The sequence below is a fragment of the Phalangium opilio genome, unplaced genomic scaffold, assembly GCF_054372755.1.
Source record: "Phalangium opilio isolate 3A_F unplaced genomic scaffold, DU_Popi_V2 ptg000042l_1, whole genome shotgun sequence".
Taxonomy (NCBI): Eukaryota; Metazoa; Arthropoda; class Arachnida; order Opiliones; family Phalangiidae; genus Phalangium; species Phalangium opilio.
The window spans coordinates 235,123-252,293 of record NW_028324166.1 but is presented as its reverse complement, the minus strand read 5'-3'; the positions used below and the strand labels follow the sequence as shown (position 1 = coordinate 252,293).

Below are 17,171 nucleotides of genomic sequence, written 5' to 3'. Positions count from 1 at the left end.
CATTTTAAGTACGTGTTTACCCGTAGAGGCCACTTCATGGTGACATGGTCACACCTGCAGCTCATATTTAGCATGGCTTGATGATACCAAACGAAATCCCTGACCTTTAAGGGAGAAACTTTAAATCCCTTACTTTTCCCACACATTTTCCAAATCCCTGACTTAAACAGGTTGGGCACGGACGCTGGGGACTATGACCTATAAGACGCGGCGCTCAAATTCAGATAACGATTTTAAAATTTTATAGTCATTTAAATAAATGATATTAAAAATTAGTTTTTATTGAACAAAGTTCGGGGAAAACATTTGAATAGATATTGAAGACATATTAGTAATATCTGAATATTGAATAATGAACTCAAATTTCCGTTCCCTCCGAGGGATCATTGGGCTAAATTTGCAAAATAAATATAATTCCATCAATCAGTAACTCACTAGAACAAGTAAGTTTATACGTGTTTATGGTGATACGTTCCATAAGTATGAGTGCACTAGGTACCTAGACAAGTTCGTAATGCTACTGAGAGACTTAGAGCACGAGCTCCTATTTAGTCACGAAAAGCGGCGCGCTAAAAGAAGACTTCAAAGTTGCCTAAGCCATCGCGATTTAAAAGAAAACCCAAAACCAATATTCAAAGACTTCAAAGTCAGCAAAAATAGGTACTTAAAGCTACGTCAAAGTCCCCAAAGATAGTATTACGGCAATAATAATAATAATTATTTTCCCAATCAGCTTTCTCCGTTTCAAGGGATTAATGTCGTCCCGTCCTAAAACCAATCAATATTTATTTGGTTCAATCGATAAACTTGTTTTCGAGTGAACAAGAAAATCACAAAGTATTGTTCGGCGAATTTGAAGGTCAAGGGTAAAGGAAACCCATTGACAATAATTGACAAACAATGCATCGAGTCGTTATTCATTCAAAGATATAACAGTTAATAACGTTTACTTAAATTTAAGCCAAACTCGCCCGAGAGCTTTCAGTTGGAGGGGGAGGAGCTGAGTCTCGTGACCTAATTTACTCGGCCATATTGGTGGGTGGGTTTAAACTGCGGGAATGAAGCCGAGACCACCAACAATATGGCTACCACAACAGCGCCGGGACTTGGATGGGTGTGACGTACTACTATCCCATCTGAGAGCTCTCTATAGAACCAAACCGGTACCAAACATGGCCGTCGACTGCCAAAGCTAAACCGTGACATTTTACCTAGGCACTGACGTCACAACTGAGATAGCTCCATAGATAGTTGGCGGAAAAGTGTTGCCAGTGCAATTGCAATTCAATTACAGCTATTAAGCTTGTTGTAGTATTCTGTTCCATTCAGCAATTATCATTCAGTTCCAAACCTACATACCCGAGATGCTCTAATAACAAATGACTGGCGAACCTGAAGCGCATGCGTAGTTAAAGTTGCGAAAATTTCCCTAGCCCCTTTTGAGTGCAAGATATCTATAGCTAAAATTCCCAGACTTTTAACAGTAATAGAGCTAGTTCAGAAGTCTAAGAGTGACGTCACCCATGCTATTTGCCCCATAGAACCACCAAAGTGGTACCAAACATGGCCGCCCACTGCCAAAGCTAAGCCCATGATGTTTTACTTAGGTACTGACGTCACAACTGAGATAGTCCTATTTTAAAATTCCCTAACATTTCAAATGATTTCCGAAATTCCTGACTTGAGTCTGGTTGACCAGATATTTGGGTGTTCCGACTTTAATTACGGTTAGGTAGTCCTAAACTTTATTCGCTCGCCCTTGGTAGACAAAGTAGACACGAAAGGGGAGCGATGGGGAGGGGGAGGGGGTGGACGCGGGTTAGTGTCGCAGGTGTTCATTGAAAAAACACAATGAAATGTTTTTGAGCGCAGATTCGTTTTTCAATTTAAAATTAATGAGTTATTATTCGGGTCGAGTTTCAACCATTAATTCAGTTTGATTAATTCGTTAATTTAACTTTGAATTAACATATATAAAGGGTTCGAGGCGATACAGGAACCATACCGAACCGACAAGATGTTCACCACCACCGTCCTATTCGCTCTCCTCGCTCTCGGTAAGTACAAATAATCGCCACTCTACACTAATTCGTCCATGAAAGGTTTCGGGGACATTACGCTGTTGTTTAGACCATCCAAAGTTTATCGCATCCTTAAAGCACTCGTGACTCCAATGTTCTTAGCAAAATCGTGTCACAGAAGTTACATTTTCGACTCCAATCATTGATTTATTATCTGAGCATGCCACTCTCGCACTTTAGTCCATGCATAATTAGCAATTACCCTTTCAATAATAATCTGTCTAGGACCCAGCTTTCCCATCCCCGATAGGCTGTTCTGTCTAGGGCCCAGCTTTCCCATCCCCGATAAGGTGTTCTGTCTAGGGTCCCAGCTTTCCCATCCCCGATAGGGTGTTCTATCACGTTTGCGTAAATGACAAATATTTTGTGGCAGGCGTCGCCGACGAAGGGGAATCTCCCGATTTCAAGACGAAATTTTGTACCACGGTTTTTCCCAAGATTCTATTAACAGCAGTCCAGTCTGGGCCGACGCTGTGGAAGGCTCGGACAACTGCCTGTTCAATTGCTTCATGGGTGTCAGGCGAGTGACCGATGACACGGTCGTCGTCGATTTTACCCCTTGTTCCTCCGAAGGAGTCGTAAGTCCTCATTTTCTCGAAATTGTAATCAATATTAATCATCTTGATTTGGCAGTGTTTGAACGCTAAATGCGTGGACGAGAGTGACGTGAGAGCTTGCTTGAAAAAACTGAAAAACTACCAAAGCCTGGTGTCATTCGAAAGAAAAGGTTGCGAAATCACGTGCCGAGACGATAACGGCGGCGTCACGAACGCCACCCGCGGCGATTACAAGTACTGCGAATTTCCAGAGACCGAAGATAGTGACGAGTTTACGTCCGAATACGTAAGATACAACATTGTCTTTTTCGTTCCGGGGGGAGGGATTCTATTCTAATTGGTTGACCAATTCAATTACGCGTGCAGGGATACTGTTTGGACGGTATTTGCCGTAAGTTCGAGACGCCCGAGCCATACAGCGGCGAAGATGGTCAAAGCGGCGAAAATAGTCAAGGTCAAAGCGGGGAAGATTCACGACCCCAATTCGACAGTTACGAAGAATAAATCAATAAATAAATAAATATTTGTAATTACAGCCGCCTTAATTAAGGGCCTTGAGTAATTAAAATCAAATAAAGATTAGTTCAAAAATAAATAATCTAAGCTTTGTCTGTGAAGCGATGAAAATCCCTGACTTTTATAACCAGCTTATCCCTGACCACCAAATTTTGACACCAATATCCCTGCGACCATTTTAAGTAAGTGGTTACCCGTAGAGTCCACTTCATGGACACACATGGGCCCATATTTAGCATGGTTTGATATACCAAAACGAAATCCCTGACATATCCCTGACCTTTTAGGGAGAAACTTTAAATCCCTGACCTTTTAGGGAGAAACTTTAAATCCCTGACCTTTTAGGGAGAAACTTTAAATCCCTGACCTTTTAGGGAGAAACTTTAAATCCCTGACCTTTTAGGGAGAAACTTTAAATCCCTGACCTTTTAGGGAGAAACTTTAAATCCCTGACCTTTTAGGGAGAAACTTTAAATCCCTGACATATCCCTGACCTTTTAGGGAGAAACTTTAAATCCCTGAGTTATCCCTGACCTTTTAGGGAGAAACTTTAAATCCCTGACCTTTTAGAAAACAACAACTTTAAATCCCTGACTTATTCCAGCCGCATTTTCCAAATCCCTGACTTACCCAGGTTCCTTATGAACCCTGTAACCCAATGTCCTATAAGACCCGGCGTTCAAATTCAGATAACGATTTCAAAAATTATTAGTCATTTAAGTAAACGATATTAAAAATTAGTTTTTATTGAACAAAATTCGGGGAAAACATTTGTATTATATCTGAATAATGAATAATGAACTAAAATGCTTTTCAGGAACTACAAAATTTCGCAAAATATGCTGGGAAATTGAAGAACATTACACTACGCATTACACGCGTGTTTAAAATATAATATATTAGGAACTCAAATTCCATGAATTCATTTCATGGTTTCATTAAACAAGGATATCATAAAACTTGAAAAATGAATAATTATAGAAAATTCACTTGGAATGAGAGTGAATTCGAAATATTAGTAATATTATATAAATGAACTCAAGGAGAGGGAATTCAAAACAGTGCGCGTAAAAACTAGTGGATGAGAATGAATGAGCAGCTATTACGTGAATCACAGGGGTTGACTAGCTAAAGTGAGCTCAGAAAATTCAACCTTAAATTATATATTAAAAAGAATGTGCTGCTCAAATATAGCTCATTAAGTAATACATTAAAAATATGCGTGTTTAAAAATGGAGTAATCAATTATATATTAAAAATATGCGTGTTAAACTATATATTAATAAGGTGCGCGTATAAACTGCGCGTTAAACTATATATTAATAAGGTGCGCGTATAAATTGCGCATTAAACTATACATTAATAAGGTGAGCGTATAAACTGCGCATTAAATTATAAATTATAAATTAATAAGGTGCGCGTTTAAATTGGGCATTAAACTATACATTAAAAAGGTGAGCGTATTAAATTGCGCATTAAACTATAAATTTAAAAGGTATAAACGACGCATTAAATTATAAATAATTCACTCTAGAGTTGAATCATCGCGAAATCGGCGGACGTATAATGTCCTGAGTTCCGTTCCCAACGAGGGATCATTGGGCTAAATTTGCAAAATAAATATAATCCCATTGGTCAATTACCAACTCACCAGAACACGCGGAAGTTTATAAGTGATACGCTCCATAAGTATGAGTACAAGTTCGTAATGCTACTGAGAGACTTACAGCGCCATCTAGGCACTCCTATTTATTCTGCGCATTACTAAGCCCAAATTTGACATCAGCCCCTTTGACCAGGCCTCCCTCAATCTATGACCTCACTCACTCATTCACTAATTTACCAATTAATGGCAAGAAGCGATATCTTATAACTTCTCCCTGCTAAACAATAGATATCGCTTCTTGGTTAAAGTGACACACTTATGGAACGTATCACTTATGAAATTATGATCTTAACTGGCAAACTTCAAACTCGATGGAAAAGAGGCAAAAGAGGCAGCAACTCGCCATACAAAAAGGGTGCGCGCAAAAGCTGACAAATTCATTAAAAAGCAATCATTCATCGCCCCCCCCCCACCCCCCGGGGGCCTGAATAAACCCCTCCCCTAATGAGACTTCAAAGTCACCTTGAAAAGTAACTCGTTAAAGTACGTAATCAATATCTCAGCGTTTAGAAGAAGAATATAAGCAGCCGTACTCAAAGACTTCAAAGTCACCCACCACAGAGATTACCAAAGGTATTTAAGAAGTCACGAAAATCGGCACGCCAAAACAAGACTTCAAGTTCAAAGTCGCCTAAGCAATCGCGGTTTAAAAGTCAACCCAAAAACAATATTCAAAGACTTCAAAGTCAGCAAGAGGTACTTGAAGCTACTTCAAAGTCCCCCCAAAGCGAGTATTACGGCATTAAGTCGCAAAAAAAGAGATACTTGAAGCTACTTCAAAGTCCCCAAAACCGAGTATTACGGAATTAAGTCACAAAAAAGGTACTTGAAGCTACTTCGAAGTCCCCAAAACTGAGTATTACGGTATTAAGTCACAAAAAGCGATAATTAAAGCTACTTCAAAGTCACAAAAATAGGTACTCGAAGGTACTTCAAAGTCACCAAAGCGAGTATTTCAACATTAAGTCACAAAAAAGCGATACTTAAAGCTACTTCAAAGTCACCAAAGTCAAGAGAATGTGTGAAAGGGTACTCACGGGTCTGAAGGCTCCCAAGATGGCGTCGGCGCGCCTGTAACACTGGCGGTGATGGGAAACGATGATGCATTGAAAGTGGCCTCCGTGGGGGGCGGTGGTCCGGCTATTGAGGAAGGCGGTGACCTTGGCGATGTTGTTCTTGTCCAGGGCCTGGTCAAACTCGTCGAGGATGAGGAAGGGCGCTCCCTGGTGCTGGTGAATGGCGAAGACCAGGGCCAAGGCCGCCATGCTCTTCTCGCCCCCGCTCAAATCCTCCATGGGGGTGACGCGCTTCCCGGGGGCCACGCAGTTGTAATGCAAACCGCCCAAGTACGGCTCGCCCCCATCCTCGCCCCCCTCCAAACTCAAGCTGGCTTCGGACCCCTCGTCGCCCGTCAAGTCCTCAAAAATAGACGCCAGTTAGACCAATTAAATTAGACCAAATAGACGCGAATTAGACGAAATAGACGGGAGTTAGTCCAATTAAATTAGACGAAAAAGACGCGAAATAGACCAATTAAATTAGACCAAATAGACGAGAAATAGACCAATTAAATTAGACCAAATAGACGAGAAATAGACCAATTAAATTAGACCAAATAGACGAGAAATAGACCAATTAAATTAGACGAAACAGACGCGAGTTAGGCCAATTAAATTAGACCAAATAGACGCGAATTAGACCAAATGAATTAGAAGCGAATCAGACCAAATGAATTAGAAGCGAATTAGACCAAATAGACGCGAATTAGACCAAATAGACGCGAATTAGACCAATTAAATTAGACGCGAATTACACCAATTAAATTAGACGCGAATTAGACCAATTAAATTAGACCAAATAGACGCGAATTAGACCAATTAAATTAGAAGCGAATTAGACCAATTAAATTAGAAGCGAATTAGACCAATTAAATTAGAAGCGAATTAGACCAATTAAATTAGAAGCGAATTAGACCAATTAAATTAGAAGCGAATTAGACCAATTAAATTAGAAGCGAATTAGACCAATTAAATTAGAAGCGAATTAGACCAATTAAATTAGAAGCGAATTAGACCAATTAAATTAGAAGCGAATTACACCAACTATAAAATAGAAGCGAATTACACCAACTATAAAATAGAAGCGAATTAGACCAATTAAATTCGAGGAAATAGAGGCGAGTTAGGCCAATTGAATTGGCGAATAATTACCTTGTATATTTGGTTGATGTTTTGGGCGACATTGTCGAAGCATTGGTGGAATAGTTGGCAGCGGCGCTTTCTGATTTGCGCGAACTTCCGTCCATCGTGCTTGGCTTTCATGTTCATTCTCCGGAAGGAATTGGTGGCCAGCGCGTACTCCTCTTGAGCCACCCGCAACCTAAACACCCCCAACCACGAGATTTTTTAAATTCCTTGCCTTTACCAGGACATTTTTGACCTCGTTCATTTAAAATTCCTGGACTTTTGACCCCCTTTGACCTTTTTACCAATTTTAGACGCGGATAAAACGAACCAACAATTAAATGTATGTCATTTATACTCACGTTCTTGTGGCTTGCGGATGATTGCACTTCCGTTGTCTCAAGACCCTTTTGGCCTCCTCGATTTCCTTCTCCATCTCTTGACCCTTCCGGGTCATTTCTTCAGGCTCATCAATGAGTCGCAATTCAACGGGCAAAAGCTCATAATCGAGGGTCAAGGGGGGCGCCACCCCATCCAAGAGAGAGGGCGTGGCCGTCGGGTCCGAGGAGGGGGAAGAGCCGGACGTTGTTGTTCCCCCCGGGGTGTTGATCGGCAAACTGGACAAAGACCCCGATTGCAATGGCAACGAAATATTCAACACCCTGCAAGCCTAAGCAATTTAACCCCAGCCTTAATTATCAAAATTAATTAAGCTAAAATATTAATTATCAAAAAGGCGGCGTGTCTGACCTCTAGCAATCTGTGACGTCGCGATTCCTTGACCCTTTGTCGCTCTTGGGCCTTTTGCGCCACCTGATTGGTTCGCAGCCATTTTTTCTGGGCCTCGATCATCCCGGCGTATTCCTCTTTCAGCTCTTTTTCCATTTGGCGGCATTGACCCTTCAGGTCATCCCGCTCCGCGACCGCTTCGGCCAATTGACCGCTCGCCCTCGCGACCGCTTCCTCCGCTCCCACCCTCTCCGATTCCAATCTTTCAATTTCGAGGTTACCATCCCGCACGGTCGACTCCCATTTCGAAATTAGGTCTAAATATACAGGCCCAGTTCAGTTCAGTTCAGTTCATAAAAAAGAGGAAAAATTCCCGATCCGCGAGAAATGTAAATGGAGGGGAGGGGGGAAATATACTAAATGCCTCTCATTTCGTTCCTATAAACTGAACTGAACTAAACTCGGGAATATCTAAAATAAGGTACCAGTTCGGTTCAGTTCAGTTCATAAAAAAAATAAAAATTTCCTGATCCGAGAAATGTTACCCGGGGGGGGGGGGGATACTAATCGCCTCTCATTTCGATAATATAAATGAACTGAACTAAGCTCAGGACTATCTAAAATGACGTACCAGTTCGGTTCAGTTCAGTTCATAAAAAAAGAAAAATCCTGATCCGCGAGAAATGTTACTGGGGTTGAGATACTAAATGCCCTCTCATTTCGTTCTTAATAATGAACTGAACTAAACTCAAGAATATCAAAAATGACGCACCAGTTCAGTTCAATTCACAGGAAAAAAAACACTGGCTGGAATTTGCAATTTAAGGAAAATTAAATAAATTTCTTATAGCAGACGACATCAGCATTATTTTCCTTAATTTTTAAAATAGAATGAACTGAACGGAACTAAGAAACATCTAAAAAAAGAATACGGACCAGTTCAGTTCAGTTCAGATCAAATACTGGGGCCAGATTTTGCAAAATGGGAATTTAAATAAAGATCCATGGATGAAGGATGCGCGTGCGGAAATTTGTTTTCACGCTATAGGATCGGCAACTCCCTATCTCGAGCGACAGAATATTCTGTATACACTCTGTTACAACGTCGGTTGTCAGCACGCGCAAAGCTATTTCTCTATGTAACGTAGCTTTGTACGTGCTGTCAAGAGACAAAAAACTTCAGGATCTTCAGGATTTAAAATATCCGCGAGTTTTTTAGCTCGAGTGCACGGACCTCTAGGCCTTAGTTTCAAATGCGTGTAGTAGACTGTATACAATTTCACACGTATTTGAAACTAAGGTCTAGAGGTCCGTGCACTCGAGCTAAAAAACTCGCGGATATTTTAAATCCTGAAGATCCTGAAGTTTTTTGTCTCTTGACAGCACGTACAAAGCTACGTTACATAGAGACCTAGCTTTGCGCGTGCTGACAACCGACGTTGTAACAGAGTGTATACAGAATATTCTGTCGCTCGAGATAGGGAGTTGCCTATCCTGTAGAGTGAAAACAAATTTCCTCACGCGCATCCTTCATCCATGAAAGATCTATGAAAATTCTTATAGCGGACGACATCAGCATTTGAAATAAAATGAACTGAACTGAACGGAATTAGTAAAGTGTGTACATACCTCGGGCGTGTTTGGCTTGTTCAAATTCCAATCTGTTATTGATGGAATTGATCAGATTTTCCAAATCGAGCAACTTCTTCTTGTTCTCGAGTTTCGCGTTAATTTCCCGGTCCTCGTATTGCCTAAATTACAATTCATTAAAGCTTAATTGCGATTAAAGCAATTAAAACACGAACCTTCATAAATTAAAATATTAACCCTCATTAATTAAAATATTAACCCTCATTAATTAAAATATTAACCCTCATTAATTAAAATATTAACCCTCATTAATTAAAATATTAACCCTCATTAATTAAAATATTAACCCTCATTAATTAAAATATTAACCCTCATTAATTAAAATATTAACCCTCATTAATTAAAATATTAATTAAAAATGTTAAATACCTTATATTTTGCAGTCCAAGTCGCTGGCAAAATTCGTGAAAGACTCGATCCTCGATGGCGTCCATTTCCTCTTGTCGTGTCCGGAGTTGGTCCTCGAGTGTCTGGACCTCTTGGACCAGTTGCTCCAAATCGGCGCGGCATTGTCGCTCCCGTTGACCGAGCGAGTCCACCTCATTCCGCAGCGTGTCCAGGGCTTTCTGGTCCTCGAGAAGTTGCACTCCCAGGTAGTCCGATCGTTTGTCCAACTCGGCCTTTCGCGACATCTTCTGCTCCAGTTCGTACTGTCGACCAATCACTTTGGTGGCCCGCTCCCGCTCCGCCAATAAACTCTTCTTGCTACCTTTCAAATCCCGGAGGTCTTTTTCGTCCCAACGACGAGCGCGTCGCTCCAAATCCCTACACACAACGGACGGAACACGTGACCCCTTCGTACCACGTGACCTAGCTTACTCTTAAACCAGTTATACTTACAGTTGTCCGCCGGAAATGAACCCGTTTTTGCGATAGTAACTTCCGTTCAAAGAGACGGCCTAAGGAAGAAATGACCCACGCCCCCGCCCAGCCCACGGTTTATTTCCAGGAAGCATCAACGGGTGCGTTCAGTGACAATCAACGGTGTCAGCGCTGAGTTCACCGGTTGAACCCGTTGAGTGGTGCTGAACGCCCCGGCTCGTAAAGCAGTATGTTTCCAAAATTAAGCTTAAATGATACACCCTCCAGTCTGGGAAATAGCAGTGCACTTCCTCTGGTCCAAAACCAGTTTATTAATTGCTTGGACTAGTTTTTTAATTCAAGAAGTGGGGGTTACTGGTCCTCGGGACCAGTTTATTAATTGCAAATCTATTGGAGAGCAAAGGCTGGGACCACTCCGGAGACCACTTTATTATTTAGGACACTAGAGGGTCACTGGTCCCAAGGACTAGTTTAAAAAATATCCTTATTTCCCAGACTGACACCCTCCCCCCCCACGCTTTATTTCCTGGTAAAACAAACGGGTGCGTTCAGTGACAATCAACAGTGTCAGCGCTGAGCTCACCGGTTTAACCCGTTGAGTGGTACTGAACGCCGAGGCTCATATAGCAGTATGGTTCCAAAATTAAGCCTAAATGATACTAGGCATTGACTTACGTTTCGTCTCTTTCGGTCGGGCATCTGATGGGCGATATAACTAGCTTGTTCGGGCGTCTCGCAAATGAAGACGTTTCCGGTGGCGTAGATGACGGCCTCTTTGAATCTCCTATCGAAGCGGAGGACGTCAATGACGCGTTTGACGTCAGCGGGCATATTGGGGTCCAGCAGTTTGGGGTTTTGAACCCACAATCCGTCCAAGGGCAAGAAGGTTTCGCGCGGTTGACGTTTCTCCTTCAAGAGGTCAATGCATTTCACGGCCACTTCTCCGCTCTCAACCACAATGGCGTCCAAATGCGCGGACATCACTTTGGTCACGGCCACTTTGTACCGATCGTCGGGCACATCGCACAAATCGATCAGGCGACCGTGCTGAGATACAAAGTGAAGAGACGTTTGACCATTTTGGTCAATCCCTGACATTTTCACCCGAGCACTTTGGTCCAGTTTGAAATTCCCTGATCTTTCCCTAAACTTTTACGCCCTGACCTTTTTTGACCTTCATGACACATTCTTAAATTCCAAGAATTTTTCTCCGACCTTTCAGACACAATTCTTAACTTTTCCTGACCTTTCCTCGTCTATTTTGGCCTATTTCCAAATTCCCGCCCTTCTCCGGTCCATTTTGGCCTATTTCCAAATTCCCTGCCCTTCTCCGGTCCATTTTAGCCTATTTTTAAATTCCCCGCCCTTTCCCGATTCATTTTGGCCTATTCTTAAATTCCCTGACCTTTCCAGATTCATTTTGGCCTATTCTTAAATTTTAAAAGATCCCTGACCTTTTTGGTCAATCCCTGACATCCCCCCCCCCGAGCACTTTGGTCCAGTTTGAAATTCCCTGATCATTCCCTAAACTTTTACGTCTATTTCAAGAAACCCCGACCTTCCTTTGACCTTTTCCCTGACCAACTATTACTAATAAAACCCTATAATAAAGAACGTAAAAAAACGGATACTGACCACTCCGCGGTTGAGCGCCTTGAGATGGTCCAATCGGGCTTGCTTCTGCTCCATTTGCTGTTGGACATATTTGGCGTCTTGGACTTGTCCCAACTTGCGGACCACTTCCTCCAGTTGCCGATTAACGGACACCAAGGTATCCTTCTCTTCGCCGAGTTGACGTTGAAACGCCTGGACTTCAGCCTCGAGGTCACGCGAGGTCACCTCATTTTCCCTAGACCACGCACGAAGGTCGCATCGTCTTACCATTCCATCCCTAACTAGTACCAAGAAGGACAAGTAAGAAGGGTACTTACGCGATGGCGTCTTGTATTTTGGTGAAGCGGTCCTTTTGGTGTTCAAAGAGCGCCACTTTCCGGTTCAAGCTTTGTTTCAACTCGGCGTCCAATCTCTCTTGGCACTGTTGTCTTTCCAACTCGGATCTCAGTTCCTCTCGAAGGGCGTCTACTTCCGGTTTCAGGGCGGCGGAGCGTTCGGCCACTTCCCGTTTCAACTCCCAGTACCGGTTCCGGTCATCCTCTTCCAATTCAATATGGCCGCCACCGCCAACTTCCGAGTCCTGGGAATTTTGGCCTATTTTTTGTTCCAAAGCCGATTTCTCTTTATGGGCGGAGCTTTTTTCGGCTTCCAAGTCCTCGATGAGTTTGGCGTGATGACGTCGTGCTTGGAGCGCCGCCTCCAAACATTTCGCGTCGCGTTTCACTTTGCTCACGGAGTACTTCAACTTTTCTTTACACTCCACTTCCGATCTCTTCACTTTGTTCAATTCGCCTTCCTTTTAAATTAACGTTAACTTTAAATGACCTTGAACTCGTAATTAACGACTTTCAAGGTCATAAGGTCACGCATTGCCCCTCGTTTTTTTTTAAATATTAATAATGAAACCAAAGGTCGAGATAAGTGAATAAGATGAAAGGCTAATAAGTAAAGAGTGTGACCACGGGTACAAGGTCAAAAGGTCACGTAACCTTAATACGATAGAAACTAAACATAATGTAAAGAGTGACCACGGGTTCAAGGTCAAAAGGTCACTTAACCCAATTACGATAGAAACTAAACAAAATAGGTAAAGAGTGTGACCACGGGTTCAAGGTCAAAAGGTCACTTAACCCAATTACGATGATAGAAACTGAACTAAAAGTAAAGAGTGACCACGGATTCCAGGTCAAAAGGTCACTAATCCCAATTACGATGATAGAAACTAAACATAATGTAAAGAGAGTGACCACGGGTTCAAGGCCAAAAGGTCAGCATACCTTAATACGATAGAAACTAAACAAAAAGTAGAGTAGAGTGACAACGGGTTTAAGGTCAAAAGGTCACGTTACCTCATTACGATAGAAACTAAACAAAAAGTAGAGTAGAGTGACCACGGGTTCAAGGTCAAAAGGTCAAGTTACCTTATTACGATAAAAACCAAGGGGTTATTTGAAACTGAGTCCGTGATAAGCCAAATCAAAGGCCAAGAAAGGGGAATAATGGAAACGGGGGGGGGGGGTCATAAGGTCAAATACTTAAGCTTCCTTTGGGGTCAAATTAAATGCTCTGAACTAAATCAGGGTGACCCATGTGGTGCTGAGGTGAAAGAAGGTTGAGAGAGAGCTTACCAATTGGGCGATAGTGGTGTCCTTGGTGGCCAAGTCTCTTTGCAGTTGAGCTTTGTGTGTCTTTTTGTCCTCGAAGCGTCGTTTGCGGTTGTCCTTCTCGAGCGAGCACTCGTTCATGACATTATTGTGCCTCTCGAGTTCCAACTCTCCGTCTCGCAATTCCCTCTCAAGGTGGTACAATTTGAACAGGTAATACGTCACCTCCATCGCTTCCTAGGCGGGGCGAGAGGTGGAGGGGGGAAGGGTAAAGTAGGCCAGTTTAGGCCCGACCGAGACACTAATCGAATAAGAGAGAGAGAGAGAGAATGTTATTTACGATTTTTTTCTTGAGGTTTTTGCATTTGTTGGTCCTCTCCAGTTGTAGTTTGGCGGATTGCAGGGCTTTGTAGGTCCTCTTCCTGTTGTCCAGGCCCACGGCGCAGGCGCGTCTCCCCTCCTCCATCTCCCGCTTCAGACGGTCGTATTCCTCTCTCAAATCGCTCGTACTGAATGACAAACAATACCACCTTAGCTTAATCCTATCTTACAAATTTCCCTGACTCAGTTTTACTAAAAATTTTCCCCGAGTTTTTTGTCAACTGTTTATTTTCCTTGAGTTTTCCAGGTTTGTATGAACCCTGTCTCGAGAACTTTTCAATTTCCTCCATCCAATCCCGTGACCTTATGACCCCGACAATTTATCCCTCCAATCCCGTGACCTAAACATTTCTCCATCCAATCCCGTGACCTTATGACCCGTCAATTTATCCCTTCAATCCCGTGACCTTGTGACCCCGACAATTTCCCCCTCCAATCCCCCGACCTTCTGGGTGACCCCTTAATTTCACGCTCCAATCCCCTGACCTTCTGGATGACCCCTTAATTTCCCCCTCCAATCCCCTGACCTGGGTGACCCCGACAATTTCCCCCTCCAATCCCCTGACCTTGTTGGTGACCCCGTCATTTCCCCCTCCAATCCCCTGACCTTGTTGGTGACCCCGTCATTTCCCCCTCCAATCCCGTGACCTTATGGGTGACCCCGTCATTTCCCCCTCCAATCCCGTGACCTTATGGGTGACCCCGTCATTTACCGCTCCAATCCATTGACCTTTTGACCTGTCAATCTCTCCCTCCAAACCCCTGACCTTGTGGGCGACCCCGTCATTTCCCCCTCCAATCCTCTGACCTTGTGAACTGTCAATTTTCTTAATCTTCTTCTCCACCAACACCATGACCTTTTGACCCGTAATTTCCGCCCCCCCCCCCCAATCTCCTGACCATTTCAACTACAATCCTTATTCCACAAAAGGAGGTTACAATCCCCAATCCTCCAAAGACGGTATGATCCCCTAACCTTTAGCCCCCCCCCCTTTTGAATTTCGATCCCGTGACCTTTTGCCCTCTGTCTGAGCTAACTTATTAAGAAGAGTGTAAGGGTGTGTGTACTGACTAGGCCATTCGTTCGAAGAGTTCCATCCTGGCTTTGGGTTTCCTGGTGGCCAGGTTCTCGATTTGACCTTGACTGACGATGAAATAGTTGGCCTTCATGTCCACCTTCAGTTCGGCCAATCGCTCCCGATACTCGCGACTGCTGACCGGCACCTCGTTGACCTCGTACTCCATCTTGAGGGTGTCGTCATCCGAGCTGACGATTCGAGCGAACGAGACGGACTCTTCCGCTTGACCATCTTCCTCGGACACTCTGGCGAAGGTGGCTTTCACTCGACCTTGAAAACTACCGTTCCTTTCGCAATTATAAATCAACTCCTGAAACAAAACACTATTATTGTAATGAGGGGTCAAGGGTTCAAACGTCGTCTGCAAAGTTCATTTCGCAAATTATAATTGAATAAATTGATCCACATGATTTGAGTTCAAAGGTCACTCCATAAAGTCATTCATCTTCCCTGACAAATTTCCACTTACCCAACCAATAGAAAATTACTTTTATGACAAAATGTAAAATTCCCCCAAATTTGACGACAAAAAGTAAAATTCCCCCAAATTTGACGACAAAAAGTAAAATTCCCCCAAATTTGACGACAAAAAGTAAAATTCCCCCAAATTTGACGACAAAAAGTAAAATTCCCCCAAATTTGACGACAAAAAGTAAAATTCCCCCAAGTTTGACGACAAAAAGTAAAATTCCCCCAAATTTGACGACAAAAAGTAAAATTCCCCAAATTTGACGACAAAAAGTAAAATTCCCCCAAATTTGACGACAAAAAGTAAAATTCCCCCAAATTTGACGACAAAAAGTAAAATTCCCCCAAATTTTAAGACAAAAGTAAAATTCCCCCAAATTTTAAGACAAAAGTAAAATTCCCCCAAATTTTAAGACAAAAGTAAAATTCCCCCAAATTTGACGACAAAAAGTAAAATTCCCCCAAATTTGACGACAAAAAGTAAAATTCTCCCAAATTTGACGACAAAAAGTAAAATTCCCCCAAATTTTAAGACAAAAGTAAAATTCCCCCAAATTTTAAGACAAAAGTAAAATTCCCCCAAATTTTAAGACAAAAGTAAAATTCCCCCAAATTTTAAGACAAAATTTAAAATTCCCCCAAATTTTATGACAAAATTTAAAATTCCCCCAAATTTTATGACAAAATTTAAAATTCCCCCAAATTTTATGACAAAATTTAAAATTCCCCCAAATTTTATGACAAAATTTAAAATTCCTCCAAATTTTATGACAAAATTTAAAATTCCCCTAAATTTTATGACAAAATGTCAAATTCCCCCGAATTTTATGACAAAATGTCAAATTTCCTCGAATTTTATGACCAAATGTGAAATTCCCCCAAATTTTATTGCAAAATGTAAAATTCCCCCAAAATGTAAAATTCCCTGACTTTAGGCTTAACTGGGTTTTGGAAAATAGAGTGCTGTCAGTCTGTCTGAAGCGCCGGTGTGACGTCACCCATGCTGTTTTCCCATAAAGAAAAAACGGTAACTGTCATGGCCGCCCATTGCTAAAGGCAGACTCGTGACGTTTAACCTTGGATCTGACGTCACAACTGACAGCACTCTATACCTTTCGGTACTTTTAACATGCTTATCACTAAGCCAAACAACGTTGAGCAAATAAAAGAATGAATTTCATTTGACCCTTAGGTCCGAAAAGGTCATAAGGTCATCCTTACCGTATACTTTGAAACCCTAAGATTCGCTCTGTTGGTCTCTCCAAGCACGAAGCTAAAAGCATCCACAATATTCGACTTTCCTGATAAGTAAATGGTCTAAAATTAGGCGGGAAACCACAGCAGTGTTTATTTATAATGGTTATTTACCTGAGCCATTAGAACCAATTATGGCCGAGAAGTTTATAAACGGGTCGATCTTGGTTTCATTTTGGAAAGACTTGAAGTTTGAAATCTCCAAGCTCTTCAACGAAAACATCCTTTCTGAATTAACTAACTAATTAGCGTTAATTAGAATTAAAATTACGCTTGACTCCGCGATTAAAACGTCTATCTTCACGGAGAAACGCGCCAAAAAGTAACGGTTGCCGGCGTTAATCACCTGGCGGTCATTTTCAAAAAATTTCCAGGCCGGCAACGATTGGACACCGAATTATATTATTTATTTCAAAGTTTCTAATCAAATTTAGCTCCTTATTCTGTTTATTTATAAATAATTTGAATTAATTTACTCGATTTTACGCTATATTTCTTATTATTCTACCTTATTTTCATTATTTTAAAATTGTCAAACTGACAACAATTACTTATTTACAGCCCGTA

The 17,171-nt window shown here is 41.9% G+C and overlaps 1 protein-coding gene across 1 annotated transcript; it reads right to left on the bottom strand.

The window, feature by feature from the left end:
- Positions 1 to 4,524: 4,524 nt before the first annotated feature.
- On the bottom strand, positions 4,525 to 16,827 carry LOC149678000 (structural maintenance of chromosomes protein 1A-like). The gene is made up of 16 exons (XM_089836973.1): positions 16,719 to 16,827; positions 16,572 to 16,651; positions 14,876 to 15,192; positions 13,763 to 13,931; positions 13,405 to 13,659; positions 12,136 to 12,614; positions 11,840 to 12,053; positions 10,880 to 11,251; positions 10,223 to 10,281; positions 9,752 to 10,147; positions 9,362 to 9,483; positions 7,754 to 8,049; positions 7,366 to 7,673; positions 7,031 to 7,199; positions 5,858 to 6,238; positions 4,525 to 4,757 (listed from the first exon to the last, which is right to left on the bottom strand). Exons 1-16 carry the CDS (start codon positions 16,825 to 16,827, stop codon positions 4,680 to 4,682), a joined length of 3,804 nt encoding a protein of 1,267 aa, XP_089693099.1. The 3' UTR covers positions 4,525 to 4,679.
- Between the last annotated feature and the right edge of the window lie 344 nt (positions 16,828 to 17,171).

Excerpts from the sequence above, each read along its gene's own strand:
- LOC149678000 (XM_089836973.1), bottom strand. The coding sequence starts at position 16,827 with ATGTTTTCGTTGAAGAGCTTGGAGATTTCAAACTTCAAGTCTTTCCAA. Across the intron at positions 10,282-10,879 it reads CCGACCGAAAGAGACGAAAC|GCCGTCTCTTTGAACGGAAG; the intron begins GTAAGTCAATGC and ends TTTCTTCCTTAG. Across the intron at positions 6,239-7,030 it reads ACATCAACCAAATATACAAG|GACTTGACGGGCGACGAGGG; the intron begins GTAATTATTCGC and ends TCTATTTTTGAG.